At 45.2% G+C, this 27,812-nt stretch overlaps 1 protein-coding gene across 1 annotated transcript in view; it reads right to left on the bottom strand.

Annotated features, from left to right (window-relative positions):
• The window catches only part of FARP2 (FERM, ARH/RhoGEF and pleckstrin domain protein 2), a 229,590-nt gene that overhangs the window by 33,830 nt on the left and 167,948 nt on the right, over window positions 1-27,812 (bottom strand). The window contains exons 15-17 of the mRNA XM_065411292.1: window positions 16,844-17,022; window positions 10,074-10,163; window positions 2,972-3,105 (exon numbers count right to left, since the gene is read on the bottom strand). Of these exons, the coding sequence (XP_065267364.1) occupies window positions 2,972-3,105; window positions 10,074-10,163; window positions 16,844-17,022 (403 nt within the window). The remainder of the gene's footprint in view (window positions 1-2,971; window positions 3,106-10,073; window positions 10,164-16,843; window positions 17,023-27,812) is intronic.

Below are 27,812 nucleotides of genomic sequence, written 5' to 3'. Positions count from 1 at the left end.
GATGGATATAAACTGTTCAGGAAGGACAGGCAGGGCAGAAAAGGTGGGGGAGTTGCATTGTATGTAAGAGAGGAGTATGACTGCTCAGAGCTCCGGTATGAAACTGCAGAAAAACCTGAGAGTCTCTGGATAAAGTTGAGAAGTGTGAGCAACAAGGGTGATGTCGTGGTCGGAGTCTGCTATAGACCACCAGACCAGGGGGATGAGGTGGACGAGGCGTTCTTCCAGCAACTAACAGAAGTTGCTAGATCACAGGCCCTGGTTCTCATGGGAGACTTTAATCACCCTGATATCTGCTGGGAGAGCAATACAGCGGTGCAGACAATCCAGGAAGTTTTTGGAAAGTGTAGGGGACAATTTCCTGGTGCAAGTGCTGGAGGAACCAACTAGGGGCAGAGCTTTTCTTAACCTGCTACTCACAAACAGGGAAGAATTAGTAGGGGAAGCAAAAGTGGATGGGAACCTGGGAGGCAGTGACCATGAGATGGTCGAGTTCAGGATCCTGACACAAGGAAGAAAGGAGAGCAGCAGAATACGGACCCTGGACTTCAGAAAAGCAGACTTTGACTCCCTCAGGGAACAGATGGGCAGGATCCCATGGGAGAATAACATGAAGGGCAAAGGGGTCCAGGAGAGCTGGCTGTATTTTAAAGAATCCTTATTGTGGTTGCAGGAACAAACCATCCCGACGTGTAGAAAGAATAGTAAATATGGCAGGCGACCAGCTTGGCTTAACAGTGAAATCCTTGCTGACCTTAAACGCAAAAAAGAAGCTTACAAGAAGTGGAAGATTGGACAAATGACCAGGGAGGAGTATAAAAATATCGCTCAGGCATGCAAGAGTGAAATCAGGAAGGCCAAATCGCACTTGGAGTTGCAGCTAGCAAGAGATGTTAAGAGTAACAAGAAGGTTTCTTCAGGTATGTTAGCAACAAGAAGAAAGTCAAGGAAAGTGTGGGCCCCTTACTGAATGAGGGAGGCAACCTAGTGACAGAGGATGTGGAAAAAGCTAATGTACTCAATGCTTTTTTTGCTTCTGTCTTCACAAACAAGGTCAGCTCCCAGACTGCTGGACTGGGCAGCACAGTATGGGGAGGAGGTGACCAGCCCTCCGTGGAGAAAGAAGTGGTTCAGGACTATTTAGAAAAACTGGATGAGCACAAATCCATGGGGCCAGATGCGCTGCATCCGAGGGTGCTAAAGGAGTTGGCGGATGTGATTGCGGAGCCATTGGCCATTATCTTTGAAAACTCATGGCGATCGGGGGAGGTCCCGGATGACTGGAAAAAGGCTAATGTAGTGCCCATCTTTAAAAAAGGGAAGAAGGAGGATCCGGGGAACTACAGGCCAGTCAGCCTCACCTCAGTCCCTGGAAAAATCATGGAGCAGGTCCTCAAGGAATCAATTATGAAACACTTAGAGGAGAGGAAAGTGATCAGGAACAGTCAGCATGGATTCACCAAGGGGAAGTCGTGCCTGACTAACCTAATTGCCTTCTATGAGGAGATAACTGGCTCTGTGGATGAGGGGAAAGCAGTGGATGTGTTATTCCTTGACTTTAGCAAAGCTTTTGATACGGTCTCCCACAGTATTCTTGCTGCCAAGTTAAAGAAGTATGGGCTGGATGAATGGACTGTAAGGTGGATAGAAAGCTGGCTAGATCGTCGGGCTCAACGGGTAGTGATCAATGGCTCCATGTCTAGTTGGCAGCCGGTTTCAAGCGGAGTGCCCCAAGGGTCGGTCCTGGGGCCGGTTTTGTTTAATATCTTTATTAATGATCTGGAGGATGGTGTGGACTGCACTCTCAGCAAGTTTGCAGATGACACTAAACTGGGAGGCGTGGTAGATACGCTGGAGGGTAGGGATCAGATACAGAGGGACCTAGACAAATTGGAGGATTGGGCCAAAAGAAACCTGATGAGGTTCAACAAGGACAAGTGCAGAGTCCTGCACTTAGGACGGAAGAATCCTATGCACTGCTACAGACTAGGGACCGAATGGCTAGGTAGCAGTTCTGCAGAAAAGGACCTAGGGGTCACAGTGGACGAGAAGCTGGATATGAGTTATCAGTGTGCTCTTGTTGCCAAGAAGGCTAATGGCATTTTGGGCTGTATAAGTAGGAGCATTGCCAGCAGATCGAGGGACGTGATCGTTCCCCTTTATGCGATATTGGTGAGGCCTCATCTGGAGTACTGTGTCCAGTTTTGGGCCCCACACTAAAAGAAGGATGTGGAAATATTGGAAAGAGTCCAGCGGAGGGCAACAAAAATGATTAGGGGTCTGGAGCACATGACTTATGAGGAGAGGCTGAGGGAACTGGGATTGTTTAGTCTCCAGAAGAGAAGAATGAGGGGGGATTTGATAGCTGCTTTCAACTACCTGAAGGGGGGTTCCAAAGAGGATGGAGCTCGGCTGTTCTCAGTGGTGGCAGTTGACAGAACAAGGAGCATGGTCTCAAGTTGCAGTGGGGGAGGTCTGGGTTGGATATTAGGAAACACTATTTCACTAGGAGGGTGGTGAAGCACTGGAATGCTTTACCTAGGGAGGTGGTGGAATCTCCTTCCTTGGAGGTTTTTAAGGCCCGGGTTGACAAAGCCCTGGCTGGGATGATTTAGTTGGGAATTGGTCCTGCTTTGAGCAGGGGGTTGGACTAGATGACCTCCTGAGGTCCCTTCCAACCCTGATATTCTATGATTCTATGATTAGGTACGCTATTATATAATTTACATGTACAAATCTGAGGGATTGTGGGGACAATAATGCATGAAATTGTGGCCTTTTAAGAGTATTCCTGCTGTAGTTTTTCCCCTTCTATAATTTATATTTTTAAAAACACCTCTTCATTTATTCCTTTTACACAGTTTCAGAAGTGCCAAATTGTACAGATTTGAGGATCATCTACAGCCTTCGCTTGAGCATACAGCAGACAGTCCCCAAGAACTCAGGCACAAAGCTCACTATTAATTCTTACCATAGTGCTACCCTCTGCTCCATCTCTTTCAGGAAACTTCGGTGAAACTCATAGATTGGATCTATATTAGAGAAGAGCAGTGTCATCAGACCTTCAGGCATGGCATTCTCCTTGATGACTGCACTGCGGAACCACTGCAGGAGAAAATATAAATAATGGTCATTTGTCAAATGTTAATAACAGACAATCTGAATTTTAGCTCCTGAAGATACGGGGAGAGAAAGAGCAGGAGGAAAAGGGAAACGTCTAAGGAAGAGATCATCTAGAGAATATAAAGAAAGAAGCAATTTCTCTCCTCACCAAGCTTCAAAAATTTGAAGCAAGTCATTTGGCCCCAGCCATAGGCATATTCCATGTTCCAGTGGCAAGATGCAGATAGACCATTCTATAACCATAATAAATTATGTGATTCTGGAACTTTCCCACAACCAGTGTTGTATAATTGCTTTTATTTCAACACTAATGTAATGGTTCTTTTGTAAAGCTTGTAACAGTAAATGGAGTTTTTCAGCAGTTGGAGACATTGAGAAAAAATATATAATACAAAGCAAAATATCTTTAGTTCCCAGTGTTTTCACAGGGAGGAAGGGAACATACCTTATGTCTTTGAGGTGCCAAGTATTTCAGTTATCTTATGTACAGCTTAGAATTTCTCAGGTGAAAGAGGAGGAAGTTACTCACATTGTGCAGTAACGATGGTTCTTCGAGATGTGTCCCCCCTATGGGTGCTCCACTGTAAGTGTGCATGCGTCCCCGCATTGCCAAGCAGAGAATTTCAATAGCAGTCCGTCCCATCCGCACATGTGCATTGCCTCACCTGCCACGAGGCTAGCTAGCATGCACAGGCATTTCCCTCTCAGTTCCTTCTCTACCGCAGTATTTATTAGCAAAACTCCAAAGTAGAGGGGAGTAGGGTGGGTCGTGGAGCATCCATAGAGACAAACATCTTGAAGAATCATCGTTACTGCACAAAGTGAGTAACTTCTTCTTTGTCTTCGGGTAGTGTCCCTATGGGTGCTCCACTGTAGGTGACTCCCGAACAGTTACCTTGTGCAGTAACTGAGGTTCTTCAAGATGTGTGTCCCTGTGAATGCTCCACTTCAGGTATTGGTGCGTCCCGGTGCAGTCGATCGGAGATTTATGGTGGCAGTATCCGCACAGGTTGCGCGTGCGCAGTAGGCATCTTGTGGTGCCATTAGTGCTGCGTCTAGCGCGCGCACAACCCGAGCCCTCCAGTTCCTTCTCTATCACAGAGTCCTAGCAGCGAACTCCGAAGTAGAGGGGAGGAGGGTGGGTAGTGGAGCACCCACAGGGAGACATCTTGAAGAACCTCAGTTACTGCACAAGGTGAGTAACCCTCTCTTCTTCTTCGAGTGCTGTCCCTGTGGGTGCTCCACTTCAGGTGACTGTAAAGCAGTGCCCCTCAGAAGGCAGGAGGGACTTCAGGTTCATTTGAGTCGTAGAGATAAGTACAGTTAGGCCAACTATGGCATCAGCCCTGGAGTCTTGAGTGATTGCATAGTGCTCAGTGAATGTGCGGACAGAGACCCAAGTGGCCACCCTACAAATCTCTAGTATTGGAACATTGTTTAGGAATGCTATAGAGGTTGAAATTGAGCATGTGGAATGCACTCTGATGTGGGTAAGAGGGTCTGCATTCCGAATATGATAGCAAATGTTGAATGCATGTAGAGATCCATTTAGACAGTCTGAGTGGATATTGCACAGCCTTTCAAATGCTTGGTAGTAGAAACGAAAAGTCTAGGAGATTTCCAGAAAGGTTTGGTCCTTTCCAGGTAAAACACTAATGCCCCCCCCGACGTCCAATGTATGCAAGACAGTCTCTGTTGGGAGTCTCATGAGGCTTGGGATAGAACGTAGGAAGATGGATTGGTTGGTTCATATGAAAGGATGATGTTACCTTTGGTAGAAATTTTGGGTGCGGACGTAGCATGACCTTGTCTTTGAAGAATATTGTGTAGGGAGGATCAGCCATGAGAGCCCCTCTCTCACTCACCCATCTGGCGGAAACAATAGTGACCAAGTGTAGGAGGGAACAGGTGGCTGGGGGTTCAAATGGTGTTCTGGTGAGGTCTTTCAATACCAGACTGAGGTCCCAGGCCGGAGTAGGTTGACGAACCTCTGGGTAAATGTTCTGGAGACGCGAGGAAGTGTTAAGCGATGGGGTGCGTGAAGACTGAGGTCCCATCAATCTCATGATGGAATGCTGTAATGGCTGCAAGGTGGACTTTGATTGAGCTTGCTACTAAACCCGAGCATTTCAGCTCCAGTAGGTATTCCAGCACTAATGGTAGCAGTGTTGTGGAGGCCAGCATGTGTTTTTCTTGACACCAGGAGGAGAATCTCTTCCGGCTTTGAAGGTAAGTATTATGCATGGTTACTTTCCTGCTGTTTAGTAATACGTGTTTGACTTGTTCCGAGCAAGCTAGTTTGCCATAATGGAACCATGTTTGTAGGTGGAGTTTCTCCAGATTTGGGTGAAGAGTGCAACCGTTGTTCTGAGACAGCAGGTCCAGACGGCAAGGGAGAGCTTGAGGGGCGCATATCGCCATGTTCACCAAAGGGTACCATGCTTGCCCGGACCACATCAGGACTATGAGGATAACCTTGGCCTTGTCTAGGCATATCTTGTGTACCACGCATGATATTAGGGGAATCTGTGGGAACACGTATGAGTTGTGCATCCCATATGATGAGGAAGATAGTCCCCCAGTGATTGTGGTCCCATTCCCGCTCTCGAGCGGAACATTGCGCATTTGTGCTTTTTTGGAGATGCGAACAGGTCGATGAGGGGAGTGCCCCACCGGCAGAATATGGATAGTAGGACTCCGTCATTCATTTCCCATTTGTGTTCTCAAGAGGCGTACCTGCTGAGTTTGTCTGCCGACATGTTCTGACAGCCAGGAAGGTTTGTGTTATGATGTATGCGCTAGTTCCACAGTTTCATGGCTTCGGTGCATAGCGAGTAAGATTGAGCACCCCCGTGGCAACTGATGTAAAACATGCAAGCAATGTTGTCGGTCATTATATGAATTGATTCGTTCTTTATGCAAGGCAGAAAGCGTCTGCTGGCATTGCGGACCGCGCGTAGCTCTAATAGATTGATGTGTAGCTGAGTCTTCGCAAGAGACCATTTGCCTGGAACCATGTGCTGATGCCTATCAGCGAGGCGTCTGTCATGATTACTATTGATGGGGGTTCCTGTTGGAACGGGATGCCCATGCATACATTTTCTGGTCTTGTCCACTAGTGTAGAGAGTCCAGGATATGGGGTGGTACTGTAAGTCATTTGTGCAGGCTGTGCTTGCTGGGTATGTATGCCGAGCTTAACCAGTCCTGTAGGCAGGGCATATGTAGTCCTGCGTGTTGTACCACGAACGCTGAAGCTGCCATGTGTCCTAGAAGTTGCAGGACAGTACGAACCACTATTTGGGGGCTGACTCTTACCTCTGAGATAAGGTTTGTCAGAGTTGCGAATCTGTGCGGGGCAGGGATGCCTTGACTTTCTATGGCACTGAGATGTGCCCCAATGAAGTCCAGTGCTGGACAGGGATTAGAGTGGATTTTCGTTCGTTTATCTGTAGCCCTAGATCCCTGAAGAGTGCTATCATCGTCTGGACTGTGCCCTGTGCTTCTTGGTGAGTTGGGCCTTTGAGAAGGCAATCGTCCAGGTAAAGGAAGATCATAATTCCCTGTTTGCGTAGATGTGCCGCTACTACTGCTAGGGTTTTGGAGAAAACTCTTGGTGCAGTAGATATGCCAAATGGTAGTACTCTGTACTGGAAGTGTTTGTGTCCTACTGCGAATCGCAGAAATTTCCTGTGAGCAGGGTGTATAGTAATATGAAAATAAGTATCTTGAAGGTCAAAGGCTGAAAACCAGTCCCCCTTTTGCAGTGCTGGAAGTATCGTGCTCAGTGTGATCATCTTGAACTTTTGAGTGCATACAAACTTGCTGAGCTTCTTGAGATCCAAGATAGGTGTCTCCATCCCCCGTTCTTATTCTGGGTCAAGAAGTAGTGGGAGTAGAACCCGTTCCCCCTGTATTGTGAAGGTACTCATTCCACGGCACCTAGTTGAAGAAAATGATTGACTTCTTGTCGTAATAGGTGCTTGTGAGAAGGTTCCCTGAAGAGGGATGGGGAAGGGGGGAGGGTAGATGGTTGGGAGGTAAAGGAGTGGTATATCCCAATCCTACGATATCCAACACCCATTGGTCCATGGTTATTGACTGCTAGATGTGGCAGAATGGGTGAAGCTGGTGACCAAAGCATGGGGACAGATTTGGTGTAAGCACTGCCTGGTGAGGGAAGTCATCCACACCCTTGCCAAAAACTTCAAAATTGTTGTTTGGGTGGAACTGTTTGAGAAGTCAACGGTTGAGATCGAGGTGTTCTCCATCGCTGCGAACATTGGCATTGTCTTTGATTGTATTGCCGCTGTTGCTGTCAGTTGAAAGAGGAATCCCTGTTCCACTTATAAGGCTGGAATCGTCTTCTCTTTGCAGGTGGAGTGTAGATCCCCAAATTGCAGAGAGTGGCTCGAGAATCTTTCACTGAGTGGAGCACCTCGTCTGTCTTGGCCAAAAATAGCTTCTCTCAGTCGAAAGGTAGGTCCTTGAACTTGGTTTGGAGCTCTTTAGGTACGCCAGAGGATTGTAACCAGGATACCTGGTGCATGATGACAGCCATGGCCATGGTTCTGGCTGCCGTGGCCATGATGTCCAAAGACGCTTGGAGGGCTGTTTTAGCTATGAGTTGACCCTCATTTACAATGGCCTGAAATTGTGATTATTTCTGCTTGGGAAGCTCCTCTGAGAACAAGCTAAGTGTCCCATAATTATCATAATTTTATTTAGCCAGCAAGGCCAAATAGTCGGCAATTCGGAATTGTAATGTCGCTGAGGAGTAAATTTTTCACCCGAAGCGGTCGAGCCTCTTGTGGTTCTTTACCTTGTGGGGTCGATCTAAACTGTTGTTGTTTGCCACACTGATTAGCGGCATCGACCACCAAGGAGTTGGGAGGCAGGAGCGAGAAGAGGAAGTCCACCCGTTGGCAGGGACATACTACTTTATTTTAGCCCTTTAGCATGTTGGAGAAATTGAGGCCAGTGTCTGCCAGACTGTTTTTGCTGCTTCCAAAATCACATCATTGATGGGCAGAGCAATTTTGGAAGTAGATGAAGGTAGTAACATTTGTAACAGCTTGTGTTGGTTTGTCTGCACTTCCTCCAATGGGATGTCCTCGCTTTGGTTGACCCGTTTAAACAGTTCCTGGAACTGTTTGAAGTCATCTACCAAGGTAGGCGGCAGTGGCATGATTACCTCATCCGGGGAGGAGGAAGAATTGTGAGCATGAGATTCGCTTCCTGATCAGTGCCTGTTTCTGTGTTATCCCCAACATCCTGAGCCTCCGTTGGCTGCAGGGTGGGAGACGTGGGATTAGACTTCAGCTCGCCTCTATGAGCCATGGGTGTCCTGGAGTGGGGGCCATGGTAAATTGCTCAGGGTTCCCAATGTGTCCATTGCATTGGGAAGGCCATCGGTGGACACATCCACAGTGGTCCATATCATGGTTGAACCGGCTGGTTGTAAGGGTATTTTGGGCCCCATCTGGCTCCAGGGTGGTCGGTGGTCTTTCGGTGATGAGTGGTGCGGCGAGAAAGTGCATGGTTCCTACACATCATCATCATCTTCACTGGATGAGTGTACCACGTCATGAACAGTATGGCGATCTCCGCTATAACTTACAGGAGAGCCCTCAGTATTGAGTAGTGGGGACTGCGGTGCCGACGAGACAGCCAAGTCACTCTGTTGCAGTAGATTTTGTGGTGGTTCTAATATCAGTACTGTCAGGGCGCTCTTATCGGTACCAACACCGGTGCCGTCAGTTGTTGTGTTGGTTTAGTTGGCGCGGTCAGTGCCAACTTGGTTTTCTCAACCAGTGCCGACTGCGATGTTGGTGCTGGGGGTGGAGGCATGGTGCCTGAGGAGACGCTCGGTACAGAGTCCCTTATGGGTGAATTCGGTGCCATGGAGAAGACATGTCGCTGTCTGTGCCTTGATTCTGTCTCCTTCGCTCAGGACTCAGCGGTGCCCAGAGAGTCATAGGTGCTCACTTGAGCATGTGTCGGTAGTAACCTGGCAGGAGATCACCTTATGTTTCTGCGGTGCTCTCTACAGAGACGTCTGTGCCCTCTTCCTCAGTCTTTTAGAGGGAGACACGTCTCCTGTCCCTGCAAGGAGGGTGTCCAGAGAGGAGGTCTGTTGGTCTGGCTCTGGTTGGAGAGATTTCTCCATCAGTATAATTTTCAACCAGAGATCTCGGTCACGCCGGGCTCTCGCTTTCAGATTACTGCAGTGGGTGCATTTTTGCGGGATATGCGCCTCCCCAAGACATTGGACATACAAAGAGTGTCCGTCCAAAACAGGCACTGCTTTGTGGCAAGAGCCACATTGCTTAAAGCCTGGGGAGCCAGGCATCTTAACGGTTAACCGACCCCGGTGTGGGGAAACTATGGGGAGTGTAAACTGAGAACGTAAACTTTTTTTTTGGTTTTACTAAAACCATCACTAACACTAACTACAACTATTAGAAAGACTAACTACTTAAACTGCTATTTTTATAAGTTGGACGGCTGAGAAGGACCCGGATGGCTTGGGTCGTGTGTGCACTAGACGCAGCACCAACGGCACCACAAGATGCCTACTGCGCACATGCGACCTGCACAAACACTGCAACCATAAATCTCCAATTGACGGTGCCAGGACGCACCGGCACCTGAAGTGGAGCACCCACAGGGACAGCACTCGAAGAAGAATTTCTATTTTTTCAAGTTAATGGTTAAAAACCTACTGTGAGGAACAACAACATTAAAGTATCAGAGGGGTAGCCGTGTTAGTCTGGATCTGTAAAAAGCAACAGAGAGTCCTGTGGCACCTTTAAGACTAACAGGTGTATTGGAGCATAAGCTTTCATGGGTGAATACCCACTTCGTCAGACGCACGAAAGCTTATGCTCCAATACATCTGTTAGTCTTAAAGGTGCCACAGAACAACATTAAAGAAATTTAACTCTCTTACTACTGTAATGACTTCTAGGTCTTTCACATATGTCCGTTCAGTAGCAAGAATCTCCTTTGCTATGAAATACACCTTCTCTGTTGGATATCGCTGAAAGAAAAGAAAAACTACCAATTAGAATTAAACAAACATACATATATTACATTTCTTATTTTTAATCATGAACTCGCTTTCAACCAGTTACTGTATCTCTCTGGGGAGAATTCAAGCAATGTTACTTTGGCAAAACTGCTGCCTCCTGCAGTGAAAATGGAATGTTTCATTTTCAAAGCACTGGTAGTCAGATCAGTGTTGGATTTCTCAAACAAACATTGAAGTTGTTGTAAATTCTTTTTTATTTGAGTCTAAAAGAAACCTCTAAACTAAATTAGATCACAACACCACCTTACAAGTATATAGCACTTTTCATTCCAAAATCTCAAAGCACTTTACAAGAGTGGGGAAAGTATTATTCCAGCTTTGACAGATTTTAAATGATTCTGTAATAAATTTAAGTATGACCTGTGTTTCTAATACAACAGCATCAGTGTTTTGGCAGTTTCCGAATCACTCTGCTTCCATTTACTCAAAGGTGACACTAATTAGCTAAGAAGCCACAACAATCAAAATGCTTGCTGCTTCATTGCCATGGGGTGACTATGGTAGTACTCTGCTCTATCAACATGGATACAGAGGTTTAAGATGCAGATGCTAGATCCTGGGCCTTTCCCGATGGCTGACTTTTTAATTTTAATATCATTTGTTCTAAGAAAGCAGACACAATATATCCCTAGGCTGAGCAGATAAGGTGCCTAGGTACAGCTGACTGGGGTTGCAAGAGTTTGTAAGAAAAACAAAGAAATCCCACCAGGCCCTAAGCAATACCAGTTTGGAAAAGCAGTGAATTCTTACTTAAGAAGAGTTACCTTCAGTTTTATCAATGCCACTTGTCCAGTGTCAAAAAACCACTGAAACAATCACTTTGTTTCACTATATTTGGAGTCAGTTTCTTCCAAACCCCAAACTGCTATTTAAAAGGGGGGGAAATGGGAATGGACACTGAAGCAGAAGAAAGGAAATGATGAAAACAGATTTTCTGTGGTTGCAACAAATCAAAAATCAAGTTGGCTTAAACACATATATTATTAAAAAATTCTTAAATAATATTGAAGGTCTGATCACATTTCAAGTTAAGACACCACTTTGTCCTTAACTCACTTTGCTGTGTGCCCAAGATCCTCAATTTATGTAAACTAGTACAGCTCCATTGAAATAATGGAGCTATGCCACTTTACATCAGCTGAGAACCTATTTATCTTTTTGTCCCTCTTAACAGTATTACAGCTTTAAAATTATTTCCCCCCTTTTTTTTTACATATATACCAAGTAAAAGAAGGAAGGTTCCCTCTACTAAAAAATAAAATCAGTTGCATTATTTCAGGTAACCCCATTTCAATTAATTCTACTGGTATAAAAGTATCAAGGGGCACTGAACCTCTAGAGAGTCTCATAGTTATTAAAATTATGGCACCAGAAAAGCATACGCATTCCACCCTATACTGTACATCACATAGCCTCACTACTATCCTGTTGTACTGCAGGCAGGCACCAGGAGCACAGAGAGGACCATATGGGTGCAACAGAAGTAAATGCTTTATTGGCTATAGCCCAGAAGTGATAAACAACAGCTGGCACTACTACTGGGATTAGTGAGCCCTATGACAACGATTGGAAGCACCTTCCAATACAATTGCACAGATGACTTCTATGTATATATAACATACCAGATTTGATGTGTTAATACTGCACTCGTGCAAAACATTTGAATGGCTTGTCGGAAAGTCATTCTTAGGTACACTCTTCGATGGGCCCATCCCACAACATTATTTCTTCCAAATACTGTCTAGCTCCTTTTTAGGTTGTTTTGTGTTTGTTGCTCCCGGTAGTGGTTTATTTTAGGTCTTGACTCCTACTGATGTAAAGAAATTCCCAAGTTCTTGTAATTTCTAATACCCTTACTCCAGTTCAGTAGTGCTTTCCTCCAGGAGTCATCCCATTAAACTTCAATGGGATCACTTGTGGAATAAGAAACTAGTCAATGTGAATAAGGCATCAGAAACTGGTCCTTTGGGAGCTTTACTTTAGACACCTATAACCATCTTGCATAATTTTACCTGACATTAACCTAAAGAGCCTTATTTTATCAATTTTCTATTCCCTTCAAAAGGCAGTATAACCTCAGTGGGGCTCCCTCTCATAAATAGTCTTTCCACAGTATACCATAGCTTCTCTAACCTTTCTGAAGAACTGAGATCTCATAGTTCCTGTAACATTCTGACTCCCTTCTGTTGTACTTTTTTTCCTTTCTAAAAATATTCTATTTATAAACAGGTTGAACAATACATCACATTTCAAATGTGGCCTTACTAATTCTTTATACATCGCTAGAATAATTTCTGCTAAGAGAAACAAGATGCCATTTTGTACAAACCAGTCATCTTCATGACTCCCCTCTTTAAATTACAGGTAAAAATTGTGCTAGAGGTGTTCACTTCTAACCATCACTGCCATAGTTACTGTGAGTGCTCAATATACCACTGAACACAATTAGGACTGTAAGCTTATAGGAGTAAATTTTAGGTCATGGATTTGTCAAAGCAAAAAAAGTCAGAGTGACAATTGTGAGCTTAAAGCCACTTAGGGACATGCAAACTACACACAGGGTGCTCCTAGGAATGGTTGTGTGATGTCAGCAATGTATGCAGCGTAGGTGACAAAGGCAGTGACAAAAGGAGTACCAGATGGAACAGCCTGCCTATGACCTCTGCAGCAATGATACTGCTGTGCTGTGAGCTTCTGCACAGCTGGTCCCTCGAGCCCTGCTGACCAGACAGCTCTGCTCCGCTTCTCTCAATGCTGGTCTCCCAGCAGCTGCCACTTACCTCATCTACAGGCTGCTACAGGTCCTGTCTTGGACACCCAACCTACCTACGGGAGGTTCTTTGGGCCTCCAGGCACCTTTCTTTCCTTTGCAATTCTCCCCACTCCACTCCACCCCCAGCCGTACTAGAAGGGTTTTCAAGCCTGCTGTGGTCTCAATGGAAAGACAGAAGAACCTGGGTAAGTGCATAAGAAAGGAAAACTGAGCATGTGGGGAGAAGAGGGTGGTTTGGACAGGAGAAGTGAAGGAAGAATAGAGATGGAGATGTCAGGGAAGGAGGAAAGATGGAGGGGGATAGTGCAGGTGCCTTCCAAAATTATTATATGCTAGCACTAAATTGGAGGATGATAAATGAATGCGAGGAAGAGACAGTACTTGGAGAGCAACAACATTGTTAATACTGAAAGATATATTGTTCAGATGAGAAGGGGCAGGACAGGATAAGTAACTTATATGTACAGGAAGGAAGCAGTGAAATGAGGAGATCGGTGAGACCACTCTGGATGAGGTAGAATTATTTCATTTTGAGATTAAATGCAATAAAGGAAATAAGTTTACAGAGGAGCTTGCTATAAGATGCTTCATCAGAAGGAGCAACAGAAAAGTCAGCAAAAATTAAAAAGCTATGCAAAAGGAACATAATGGTATTAATGAGAGATTTCAATTATTTGAACACAAACTGGGACACAAGAAGTGGAAGAAATAAATCAAACAGGCTTTTAGACAGGGCAATAAATGTAAGAGATGCTATTTTTTTAGTCTCTGCTTTATGCTTAATCATACAGGGCAGGTAGAGAGGCCACTATCTGTCAAAGAGGGCAGTCAGTTGATTGATGTATGTACATAACACCCACAGGCTGGCCTATATACCCACTATCTTTACCTGAGCAGCAGCCAATTCAGAATCCAACTGAGGAGGAAGGAAGTTCAGAGAGAGGAAAAAAACAACATGCTAAATTTTTTGCAGGGGAAGAAACGGATGGGGAAGGAAATTGGGGCTTCTTTCCTGGAAAATATTTTAAAAGTGAATGATCTTTGGAAGCACCTTATTAGCATGATAAATGTGACACTCATTCTCTTCTTTCCTTTTGTTTTAGGGCTTGTCTACACTACAAAATTAAGTTGACTTGATCTATTTTGACCTTGAGCCTCCAAATTAATTAAGTCGATTGTGTGTGGCCACACCATGCTCATTGTCTTGATGGAGTGTGTCACTAGCAGCGCCTGCATCGATGCACAAAGCATCGTGGGTAGCAATCCCAAAGTGCAACTTGCCGCAGTGTGCTTTGGGAAGTTTGTGCAATGCCTCATGAGACCAATACATTGTCACAAGGGAGAATGGGAATATTGCACCGGCATCCCATAATGCACTGTCCTCCCTCCCTCGTATCAATGGCAAACAACCCAGTGGTTTTGGCGCCTTAAAACCACCGCGCGTACTCCATGCTTCTGGGGTTATGGCACCTGCTCAGTTGTGCACTCTTGCTGCGAGCATCTCAAACACCTCACGGTTTCTCCTGCAGTATTTCCAGAGCCAAAGTAGGGTCCACCGCACGGAACATAGCGATGTCCTGCAAGCAGCCCTGCTGCAAGCCATTGACAAAAACAATTCACAGTTGCTGCTGGCAGTCACAGAGCAGCTGCACTCTGTTGAGCACCATTTCTGGTCCCGTGAAACAAGCACCAGACCCATGTTTCTTCCTGTAAGCCAGGTAATTAAGGCCCTCACTATTGTTTTTGCCCTCCCTCATGCACTGACTGGCTCTCCTCATTATTGACAAGATCAAAGTTATCCAACTTTCTTCTGTCTCCTCTAACTCTATTACTATTATTTGTATTGTAGTAGCTCCAAACATCGTGTTAGGTGCTGTACGAACATAAAACAAAAAGATGGTCTCTGCCCTGAAGAACTTAGAATCTGAGTTCTCTTCCTAGAACGTTCCTCATACCCACCCTCCACTCTTCTTCTCTCCCCTCTACCTTATAAGGCGCAGCTGTAGTAACTGCCTGGCATTAGTACTGAGTATCTCATTCTGTTCATATCTGCTCCATTCTGCGTACCCTAATAGGTAGAGAGGGGTGCACCCATCCTAGATGGAACAAGGGCATATGGTGTGGAACCAGCATGTGGAGAACTCACACAGTGCCTGCAGCAGCAATGGCAGGATGATGATGTGTGGCTTCCTTGCCACTACAAACATTTCCAAGCTAAAATTTAGCTTGGGGTGGGGGGTGGTGTTGCTCCACTTTATCTTCTTTTTGAGTTTATTTTCTAACCTTTATACGTCTCTGAATGCTCCCTTTGAAGAGTCTTTAACATTTCAGTTGTCTTTTAAAATAAATATTTAGAAGAAGCAAAAAAGGTATTTATTACTCTAGATAGCGTACCAACCCTCACCTAATGCCCTTTACACTGTAGAGCAGGCATGGTAATGACATCTTTTAAACTGTCTTTCAGGTGCCAACTACCGCGCTATTTCTATTTTCCCTCTCAAATCCTATTGTTCTTTCCCCATCACCGAGCCTCTTTCCTTTTCCAGAAATCCAATTCAAGTGCCAAAAAAGAGTTAACACTGCAGTTCTGCAAGCACATGGTGCCACATGAAAGCAATGAGAAACTAAGGGCTACTGAACATTTTCACTAAGTGTTTTGTAATTTAGAGAAATGCTGGGGAAGACTTACCTTTACTTGTGCAATGATTTAATTTTAGTAAATGGAACTACGATTTTAAAATACAAGACAATACGTAGCATATAAAAACTTAAGTTACACATTCATGCCCTGATATTTCTATAAAATTACAGCAGCACTCATCAGCACCAACACATTCATATTCGTATTCCCATTGTAAGTCTCCATCTTCCAAGTATTCATAAATAGCCTGTAAAAATTTACCATGAAACTTAAGGTCTCATCCTGGGTAAGTTTCATTTTAAGAAATTATTTTCAAGAGGAAACTGAAGCTTTAGAACTCTCAGAAGTTGACCATGCTTAAAATCAATTAGCAACAAAAATTCATCCCAAGGCTTAAAAACTTTTTAAAATGAGTTTCAATCCAAAGGGAATGCAAATTGTTGAGATATTACACTTTTGAAAAATGAGGTATATGTGACAGAAATGGAAAAAGACTGAGTGCCACTATAATATTTGTTTATATATATATTATATATATATATACACACACACACATACACGTCACGATTGTTTTATTATTTCCTTTTATATATGATGTGCCTGCCATAAAACTGAGTGCAGCTCAATATTTAAAAAAACAAAGCAATTGTTAGCTGATACAGTGTCAAAAACCATCCACGCACCAACCTTCAAAAATAACTGAAAGTTCCTCACTCTAACCTCACCTTCTAATAAAGCCTAAGTAGTTTTTGCCACATGCCCTGTACGTTAACAGATTTTAGCTCGGTGGCCCTGTCCACCCTGGGAAATTAAATCAGGTTAGAACAAATTTTTAACTAACACGACGTTAAGCACTTAGTGTAGACAAGGACTGTCCAATCAGTTGACAATGTTAAATACAACAACACTGTGCATAGACAAGGATTATGCTGTGCTTAACAACACACACATTTAAGCAACATGCACACTCAACTCCAACAGCAGCAATGAGGACTATCCTGGCATGAGGTTCTAATGCAAGAGACTCCGGGACCCCAGGGTCAACATACTCCCACTGAATTTTCATTGTAGGAACTTGCAAACACTAAGTTCGTATTAGCACAAAATATCGTTAATAGTAACGAAGAATATACAGAGAACTGCATCAGAATCCACGCTAAGTCAATACACACTCCTCACTCATTGCTTAGGTTCTCTGTAATGCCATTGCCTTACCTTGTGTTTTACTTCCTCTTCCTCTTCTACCCGGGCACTGCCAGCATCGCTCAGGACAGGACTCAGAAGAGGAGATGAACCCTGGCCAGCTGGGTTCAAATTCACCTGAAATGTGGGGTTCAAGCTCTGTGGACTCTTCAATGTGAAGGAAGAGAGCTGAGGGTGGTCCATTGAAAGGCCTAGAATTGGAGAAGGAAGGGAAGATGGATTGGGAAATGAGAAAAGATATGTTATGACAATGGTTCATCTAAAAAAGCCCACTTGCCTACCAGCAATGCAAACATTATTAGCCAATAACTGTAATCTTATATTACTTCAAAAATGCCAAAGAAACTGGCACACAAACATTTTCAAGCAGATTGAAATCTCTTGGAATAATTGAGTAATCTATACAATTGAGCTATTAGCTGGCAGTTAGATATAGTTTGAGCTATTGAACAGCAACTGGATAGGGACTAAAAATGGCTCAGTTCCCCCTTATTGTGTTAAATAGTGATCACTACAGATTACTTTTACAGAAGAGTACATTTTTACATTTTCCTTTTTTAAAATTAGAATTCTCTTTAGCCCCAGAGAGAAGCTAGGACATGTTATTGTAGTAAGTATTCCTTCAGAAAGCAATCAAATGTCTAGAAAGTAGGGAGCAAAGGGAGGTGGGGGAAGAAGGAATGGAAAAATCTTTCATGAATTCAGAATTTGTGGAATATCTGATCTCAATATCTGTGTTTCTGGAGGTGGGGAATATGTTGCTAGACACACAGGGACCACATACTATATTCCCCCTTTGGCTCTCTAAATCTACAAAATGTGTTAAATATTTGAGCTAAATGTTTTACTGGCTTCAACAAATGAAAGTGATCTTGTAACACTGCAGCATACAGAATTTTTAGCTAGGTAGAAGAGAATCTTGTAGCATTCTTCAGTAATTCAAAGGGTATGAATGGTACAGGGGGCAAATAACTAGACAAAGATGCTTTGCTCTAGTAGATTTATTTTGTGAGGGCAAAAAATAAAGACAGGGACATGTGTTATTCAAATCATCATGACCACAATTTTTCAGACAAAGTAAAACGTTGTTTTCCTAAACCCTCCCTCTGATGAGTCAAACTCTGTAGGACTAGACCTTTGAACCAGTTCTAAGCACTCATCATAGAATCATAGGACTGGAAGGGACCTTGAGAGGTCATCTAGTCCAGTGCCCTGCACTCATGGCAGGACTATTATCTAGACCATTCCTGACAGGTGTTTGTCTAACCTGCTCTTAAAAAGCTCCAATTATGGAGATTCCACAACCTCCCTGGGCAATTTATTCCGGTGCTTAATCACCCTGACAGTTAGGAAGTTTTTCCTAATGTCCAACCTAAACCTCCTTTACTGCAATTTAAGCCCATTGCTTCTTGTCCTATCCTCAGAGGTTAAGAACAACAATTCTTCTCCCTCTTCCTTGTAACAACCTTTTATGTTCTTGAAAACTGTTATCATGCCCCCTCTGAGTCTTCTCTTTTCCAGATTAAACAAACCCAGTTTTTTCAATATTCCCTCATAGGTCATGTTTTCTATACCTTTAATCATTTTTGTTTCTCTTCTCTGGACTTTCTTCAATTTGTTCACATCTTTCCTGAAATGTGGCACCCAGAACTGGACACAATACTCCAGTTAAAGATGTAATGCTTTCCATCCCCAAAGTGCTCTACAAACATTAATCTATGCTTGCAACACCCCACTGTGGTATGTAGGTATTATTATTTGTTTTACAGATGGTAAACGGGGCTAAGTAACTTGCCCAAGGCCACATGGCGAATCAGTGATAGTTAAGAATTAGAACCCAGGAGTTCCTTTCTCCGAGACTTGTGTTCAGTCCATTAGACCAAACTGCCTCAGAGCTGCTACTGGAACAATGGGCTGTACAGCAAGTGCTCGTTCCTCCAAAGACACAGCTCAATCGCTCTTCTGAAACGAGCTTGAACGTACACAATGTTCTCTATATGAGAATCTCTCTTTCCCATTATAAACCCCTATTTTCAGGGGATTACATGTTGTCAGTATAAAACAGATTCCAGGTTGACACCAGTTAATGCTCCTCTCCACACTGGCACTCCCACTCCAAAATCCACTTTGTGTAATCTCAGCACATACTGTGACCTTTGTTATATTCAGCAGTAGCTTTTCAGACAGATTCTCTTCCTGTAGTCAGATTACTAAAATCATTAAAAAAAAACCCTACACTATATGCATTCAAAAATATCAGCCCACAGGAACACAACTGTAAATGAGACACCCAATATCTTTTAACAAAAAATAAAAAGCAGAGATTAACTGATTGAAGGAGAGCCAGTTATGAGCTTTTTGATATACTTTTGGCAAGAGATGGTTGCTGTTTGATTGGCTCAGGAGCAAAACCACTTAATTGCGTGGCTGCAGCATGACAATGATGAGGAAGCAAATGCGTATTTTCACATTGACAAATGCAGGAAGCTAAACGCCATTGCACTCGGTCACCTGGAAGAGATTCAGATTATCAAGGCTGTAAAGTTAACTATTAACACACTTCAGCAAAATCATTATCAAGTGTCTATTGTTTCTGCCGGTGTATTTTCTCATTTCAATTGCTTTTAGTCTACCAGACCTAACACACAGGAAAGTATGAATAGCTAACATTTTGTTTTTACATATGAAAATACTGCAGGGAAAGTAGTTTACTAGAAGTTTGCCTTTATATATGAATGAAGGAAGTTAAAATGAGATGGAAAATAATTACCCTTTTTAACATTAAAAAAGTGCCATAGAAATCATAAAGACTTCCTATGTACTCAGAAATTAGCACCAAGCAGCTGCAACTGTTCCAAATATTGTGGTCTCAACTACTTCAATGGAAGCAATAATATTCAGAGACAAGGGGAGAATGAGGTATAACTTCCTGCAGCCTATTTCAATGAGTTGTTCCAGTATTGACTCATGTTACCAGCTCAAAATATGGGGAGAAACCCAGGAAATTCATCTAAATAGACGTTTGTTCTTCTTTATCTGATTTCAAATACTATTTTTCTTGACATCAATGTAAGATTATGAAAATCAGAGGCATATTCAACTAATTAAGTCTGAAAATATATACATTCAAAAATGTAGGTACCTGGTATTTTCTTTCAAGTCTGATTTTTAGAAAATGGATAAACTAGGTCTAAATGCAATATATTTCTTAGGCTATAAGCTCTTCTAGGCAGGGACCGTTCTCTTCTGTGTCCTTGTGCATTGGTGCGGTGTAGGGCAACAGTGTCTATCATGTTTGTGTCACTGGGATACAAGTAAGGACTTATTAATGGAAGATGTTACAACAATTGCAGTTTTATAATATGTAGGATTAGACTACTGGCAAATTCTTTAAAGGGACAGTAGCAACCTATTTAGGACCCCAATCTTCTCTTTTCTAGAAAGGATAGTAAAATCTCACATAACACCCTAATTTTTTAGGAACTTTTTTTATTTGAAATATGACTTTAAAAGTTTGATACAAATGCACATATCACCTGTTACAGTCAGCAAACGGTGTTTAAATACATTACAAATGCAGATTTCAATTTCAGTTCTGTCAGAAACCGATTACAAACTTATTATGTACTTCTACTAGAGCAGCAATGGGGAAATCCTCTGGCAAGTCGTGGAGTGGCTCCACAGCCTCTTCTGGTGGAGAAAGGATAATGGAAGGATCCAAGTAGTAGTTTAGGAAGTGCCCACCATTTTCAGTGGCTGTTTAAGGTAGAAACCTGCTAAATATTTATAAGTTGGTGGCAATAAGTTCAAAGTGTTTGTCTGGTTTCTGTTCTGGGCAGATGATGGCCCACTGAAGTATTCCCACCCTAAAAAGCAGGCATCAGTATCCATGGATATTACAAGAGAATTACTTTACTTAAGAAAGGCAGATTTTGATATCTAGTTGACAGAGCCTCTTTAATCTTCTACATCAAGCCAGAACACACGACACTAAGAATGAGCAATTACTCATTGCAGTTTTTCTTTTAATATAAAGCAGGAATGGGGGATGCATTATGAAACTGGGATGCATGTACAAGCATGCAAAAAACTCCATTTGCTCTTGCTTTAGATATAATAAATAAAATTATGCTCTCACATCCTGTGCAATCGCACTGAAATCAATAAAACTTTGCATGTATGAAGGCCGAATTTGACTCAACGAGCTGTATGCTCTAAACCAAAAACTCAGTACCTTTAAAAATACTGCTCCTTTAAAAACAGTAATACATGTTTCAAAGACGTATACAAATTGTCCTAAAGGGCTAGTATAGGTGTGTGTATATAAAATTATAGCTATGGGTGGGAAATTCAAAGCCCTCAACATTGCCTGAACCTTACAAAATTAGTCAGATGTGGATTGCTTTTGAAAATTTCTATCCTATAGCTGCTGTACCAATATTAGTAAAATGTTAATTATTTTATTGCTGTTTGCTCATAAGCTCTCCTTTCACAAGGCCATAAGGAAGAGCGATGGCCTTTATCTAAGAAGCTAATGTCCCAGACCAATATATAATCATCAAAATCAAAACTTGTTCACCTACAGTTTTTTGAAATATATCCAAACATGCCAAAGATTTTGTTTAGACACAGCCATTACTGAAATACCTTAAACACTTTCTACACGTGGACTGGGAATCCATTTTCTAAAAGTTGATTATCTTCACTGAATAGGGATGTGAGCAGCCAAACTGAAGTTCACGGGGAAAAATAGTTTAGGACTGTATACAACATTGGTCATAAGTAGGATTTGGTTCTTTGGGATCTGCTCATTTAAAAAACACTTTGCTTTTAACTCAGTTGTTGTAATTACTATATCTTACCTTTAATGTTTTCTTCAAGGACACACTTGATTCATATCCCTCTAGATTAAAGATGAACATAATTATCTTCTTAAAATGTATGTTTTCCCCCCCACTTAAATGTCTTTAAAGTACTTCTCTGTTCTCTAAAATCCAGACTAGTTTGTTGAAGAATGAGCAGCTTACTAGCCACAGGGCTCCTTGTTATCTTGGCCAGCTAGTATGCTCAGAGTACCAGTAGTTATTACTTCCCTGAACTACTAGGAATTTATCCCTTTGTCCAGTTGAAACTTGGGGAGTGAGGGTATGGAGGAGGATGGGAGGCAAAGATCTGAAAAGTTGTTACATGACATGAAGAACCAAGTGCTCATTCAACCAGCAGTGCGAGGAAAAAAGGGTCTGGGAGGCATGCTAGAGGGGCATGGTTCTAAGTCTGAGGCATGAATTTGTTAAACCAACAGAAAACTGCTTCTGGCTCAGCATTAGGGACAACAACCGGAGGCCACACCAGGGAGATGTCACTATTGTACTGGTCAGGTTTAAAGACTAAAGTGAAACGGACAACGATGCACAATGACGGCCACTTTCTATAAATCTCCAGTTTGTCTTCCTCTAGTGCTATCAACTAGACTGCCGCTTTCATTTTTACTGTACTATCCATATTTCATAGTTTGAACTGGAAAACAATCAGGAGATATTACCTCTTAAAATCCCCCGAATTTAGAGCCAAGGGCTGTGTTTATTGAGATGTAATAAATTGTTAAAAGAAATTCACATACATATTAAGCCACAAAAAATTAATGTTATAGCTAGGAAATAAACAAAATAAATCAAATTCACAGTAGTTAGGAAGGAAAACATTATGTATGTCTTCCAATGCCCACACAATAGTGTGGAAAAGCAAGATGAACAGAAAGTATTTGAAAATACATACAATACACAAAAGGCTGCTTAAAGTGTGGTTCTTCTCTTAAAAGTGACTGTGCAAAAATAGCACCCTCAACAGATAAGTTTTCTGTGTGCATTCAGAGCCATTTGTCACATTAGTGACAAAAATATATTTATATTATTTTTTCCCTCTAGTCAGCTGTGTAAAGTTTCTACAGCTTTGAAGGGGGTGAGCCCAGTTCTATTTCTTCTCACACATCAGAGTTAAGAAACTTCTAGTTACTAGGGCCAAATTCTGCCCTTTGTTACAAATGGGTATCCCCATTAAAAAGAATGAGGTTGTCCAGGTCTGAGGGTAGAACCTGGGCTACAGAATTATTATATCTGGCCTACAAATGCTGCACAAGCCAAAAAACACAGCTTGGCTTCCAGAACTGTAAACTCAGGCTAGGATCTGACAGTTAAAAGTCTTTTGACATGCAAGCAGAGCTCATTTGATTCGGAGTCACTGAGACACAATGTAGATGGAAAGCCTATGATGCCATTTTACAGTTATTTTTCAGAGTAGCTCTCCACTCAAAGATCCCAAACTAAAATCACAAATAAATACATTTTAAAACCATATATTTGAATGTGTTTCTTGACATAGATATAAAAATAAATAATTTGGGATCTGTAGATTCGGGATGTGTACATTACATTCTGAAAACATTCTACACTTCAAGAGATTACTAACACCTAAAGTAATGTAAGGAAGGCAGTGAATTCAGGCTCTTTAATTGCTGAGGTGTTAATGAGATCATCAGATGCTGCAGAGGAAGCAAAAGACAGTTACCTTTTTGTAACTGGTGTTCTTCGAGATGTGTTGCTCATGTCTATTCCACAAAAGGTGTGCATGCTCGCCATGTGCACCGGTGCCGGAAGTTTTCCCCCTAGCAGTACCCGTGGGGGGGGGGGTGCGGGGGAGAAGAGGAGAGGAGTGCCCCCCGCGACCCCTGGAGTGGCGCCTACCTGGCACGGTATAAGGGGAGCTGCGCGCTCCCCCCACCCTCAGTTCCTTCTTGCCAGACAACTCCGGCAGAGGGGAAGGAGGGCGGGATGCGGAATAGACATGAGCAACACATTTTCTTCTTCAAGTGATTGCTCATGTGTATTCCACAATAGGTGATTCCAAGCTATACCTTCTGGAGGTGGGTAGGAGTTCACAAGTTCTCGGGATGGAGTACTGCCCTGGCGAACCTGGTGTCATCCCTGGTTTGGGAGACTATCGCATAGTGCGAGGTGAACGTGTGAACCAAAGACCACGTGGCAGCCCTACAAATGTCCTGTATAGGGACGTGGGCCACGAAGGCAGCCAACGAGGCCTGCACCCAAGTGGAGTGCGCCCTCAGAATGGGCGGTAGGGGGACACCCGCCAGCTCATAACAGAAGCAGATGCTCAAAGTGATCCAGTTGGAAATCGGCTAGCCTCTCATGCGCTCAGCCGACGCGACGAACAGTTGCGAGGACTTTCTGAACGGCTTGGTCCGCTGGAGGTAGAAAGCCAGAGCCCGCCTCATATTGAGCAGGTGGAGGCAGAGCTCCTCACTAGTCGCGTGAGGCTTGGGGCGGAGAACTGGTAGAAAAATGTCCTGACAGATCTGGTAGGCGGAGACCACCTTCGGGAGGAACGCGGGGTGTGGGCGGAGCTGGACCTTGTCCTTATGAAAGGCCGTATACAGTGGCTTGGAGATCAGGGCCCTGAGCTCCAAGACCCGCCTGGTCGACGTGATAGCAACCAGGAAGGCCACCTTCCACGAGAGGTGAGACCAGGAACACGTGGCCAACGGTCCATACGGGGGCCCCATAAGCCGAGCCAGCACCAGATTCAGGTCCCATTGTGGGACCAGGGGTTTAGAATATGGGTAAAGCTGGTCCAAACCCTTAAGGAACCGGCTGGTCATAGCATGGGAGAACACAGTGTGTCCTTGCACCGGGGGATGGAAGGCCAATATGGCTGCCAGGTGCACCCTGACGAGGGCGCCAGGCCCTGGGCGGAGGAGGTAATCAAGGATAAGCTGTATCGGGGCGGCTGTTGGGGACACCCCTTGGTCCGCCAACCACCTAGAAAACCGAGACCACTTCGCCATGTAGGAGCGGCGAGTGGAGGGCAGTCTACTTTCGAGGAGGATGCGCTGAACCTGTTCTGAGCATGTCCTTTCCTCGCCACCTAGCCACTGAACAGCCACGCCGTGAGGTAAAGAGCTGCCAGGTTGGGGTGGAGGTGGCGGCTCTGGTCCTGAGAGAGCAGGTCCGGGTGGAGCGGCAAACAGCCACGGTGGAGCCACCGCCAGGCCCGAGAGGGTCTTGTACCAGTGCTGCCTGGGCCACGCCGGGGCAATGAGGACGACCCTGGCTTTATCTATCTTTATTTTCTCCAGGACCCTGCCAATCAGAGGGAACGGGAGAAAAGCGTAGAGAAGCTGGCCTGACCAGGATAGGATAAAGGCATCAGAGATAGCACCCTTCCCTAGGCTCCCCCTGGAGCAGAACCGGGGGCATCGTCGGTTCTGCCGGTTCGCAAACAGGTCCACCTGGAGAGTTCCACACCTTCGGAAGAGCTGGTGGGCCACTTCCAGGTGTAGAGACCACTCGTGCTGAGAGGAAAAGTCTCTGCTCAAGCAATCCGCCCTCACGTTCCGGGCACCCAGCAGGTGAAAGGCTTTTAGGTGGATGTCGTGGACTATACAGAAGTCCCACAGACTGAGGGCTTTGTGGCAGAGGATCGGGCCCCGCCTTGCCTGTTGATATAGAACATTGAGGCCATGATGTCCATGAGGACCCTGACTACCTTGCCCTTCAGGTGCGAGCGGAAGGCCATACACGCCAGGTGCACCGCCCTGAGTTCCTTGATGTTTATATGAAGGGTCAGGTCTTGCAGAGACCACAGGCCTTGGGTCTGAAAATTCCTCACATGGGCCCCCCAGCCCAGGTCCAATGCATCAGACACCAGCTCCAACGATGGGGCCCTGTACCTGAATGGGACCTCTTGGTCCGCCCCAAGCAACATGCTCCACCACCGCAGGGAGGTGATCACCGAGTTCAGCACGGTGAGGACCTTTGTCCATTCTGTCCGTGGCCTGGGAGACCTTCGAGGCCAGCCAGAGCTGGAGGGGCCTCATCCTGAGTCTGGCATGGCGGACCACATATGTGCACGCCGACATGTGACCTAGCAGCTGCAGGCAAGCCCTGACTGTCGTCACCGGGAACCTTGCAACGAGCCAATGAGCCCTTTCAGGGTCTCAAACCTGTCTGGGGGGGGAGAGAGGCCCTTGCCGACATTGCATCCAGGAGCACCCCGATAAACTCTATGCGTTGGACCGGGACTAACGTGGACTTGGTGTTGTTTACCAACAGGCCCAGGGTGGTGCATGTGGACAGGAGGAGTGCCACATGATCCCTCACCTGCGATCGGGAGGTGCCCTTGACCAGCCAGTCATCCAGATAGGGGAATATCTGGACCCCCCGGCACCTAAGGTAGGCCGCTACCACCCACATGCACTTTGTAAAGACCCTGGGGGCAGTGGACAGACCAAACGGGAGGACCATGAATTGGTAGTGATTCTGTCCCACCACAAAATGGAGGGAAGTGCCTGTGCCCTTCGAATATGTGGATGTGGAAGTACGTGTCCTGTAGAATGAGGGCAGCGTACCAGTCCCCGGGATCCAGGGAGGGAATGATGGAGGCCAGGGAAACCATGCGGAACTTGAGTTTCACCATGTACTGGTTCAGGCCTCGCAGGTCCATGATGGGCCTGAGCCCCCCTTTGGCCTTCGGGATAAGGAAATACCGGGAGTAATACCCCTTGCCCAGGAACTCCTTGGGCACCGCCTCTATCGCTCCTAGTTCCAGGAGCCGCCCAAACTCCTGCTCGAGCAGAGTCTCGTGCGATGGGTCCCCCAAGAGGGACGGGGCGGGGGTGGTTGGGCGGGGAGGAGGTAAACTGAAGGGTGTAACCTCGGGAGATGGTGTTGAGGACCCACCGGTCTGAGGTGAGCAGCGACCATTCCGGGAGGAAAGCGCACAACCGATTAGAAAAAGGGAGCTTTATTGGGGGTGGATCCCTGCTGAGAACTGGTGGGGTAGCCCGAGCATTCCATCAAAAACGCCTTTTACCCACCTGCTTGCCCTTAGAGGACCCAGGCTGGGGGGCAGGCTGAGTCTGCCTTTGCGGGTGTTTTCTATAGTCCCGCGCTTCTTCTCGGCGGCTTCGTACTTCGGGAAGGCAGCCTGGGCGGGAGCCTTCTGCGGCTTGAACTTGGGTTTTGCTGGAGCAGGGATATAGAGGCCCAAGGTCTGGAGGGTCATGCGGGAGTCTTTCATGCCATGCAACCTTGTGTGTTTCCTCAGCAAACAGAGCCTTCCCGTCGAAAGGGAGATCCTGCATTGACGACTGCGCTTCGCTGGATAGCCCAGAGAGCAGGAGCCAAGACACCCATCTCATGGACACCGCTGAGGCAATGGACCGTGTGGCCGTGTCCGCTGCATCCGAGGTAGCCTGCAGGGATGCCCTTGCGACCGCTACCCCTTCCTCCACGAGCACCTTAAACTCCTTTTTATCATGCTCCCAGAGGGAGTCCTCGAACTTGGGGAGGGATCCCCAGAGAGTAAACTCGTAGCGACCCAGGAGAGCCTGATGGTTTGCTACTCTTAGCTGCAAGCTTGACGACGAATAAACTTTTCTCCCGAAAGTATCCAGCCTCCGAGAGTCTTTGTTCTTAGGGGTCGGGGCTGGCTGCTCCTGCCGTTCCCTGTGGTTGACCAATTCGACCACCAAGGAGTTGGGCGGGTGGGTATACAAATACTCGTGCCCCTTAGTGGGTACAAAGTACTTGCGTTCTGCCTTCTTAGAGATGGGAGCCAACGAGGCTGGTGTTTGCCACAGGGCATTTGAAATTCTTGCTACCCCTTCATGGACTGGCAAGGCCACCCTGCCCAGTGCCGAGGGGAACAGCATATTGAACAGGGAGTCCGAGGGCTCCTCCATCTCCTCGCTGCCACCCTTTTTAGAGAGGTCTTGGTGGGCCCAGTAGTCCTCCTGCGGGACGGAGGGGGGTGGGGTCGCAATCAGCTCCTCCAGACGGGGCAAGGAGGCCGGTGTGGTGCTTTGGGTGTCGGACGGCACCGGAGGATCCACCACCTGGTCGGACTCCGGGCACAGTGCTGGTGACACGGGTCCCACCGACTCCTTTCTTGGCGGTCTAGGGATGGA

Source organism: Emys orbicularis, chromosome 9 (assembly GCF_028017835.1).
Source record: "Emys orbicularis isolate rEmyOrb1 chromosome 9, rEmyOrb1.hap1, whole genome shotgun sequence".
NCBI lineage: Eukaryota > Metazoa > Chordata > Testudines > Emydidae > Emys > Emys orbicularis.
This window is presented reverse-complemented; position numbering and strand designations above follow the sequence as displayed.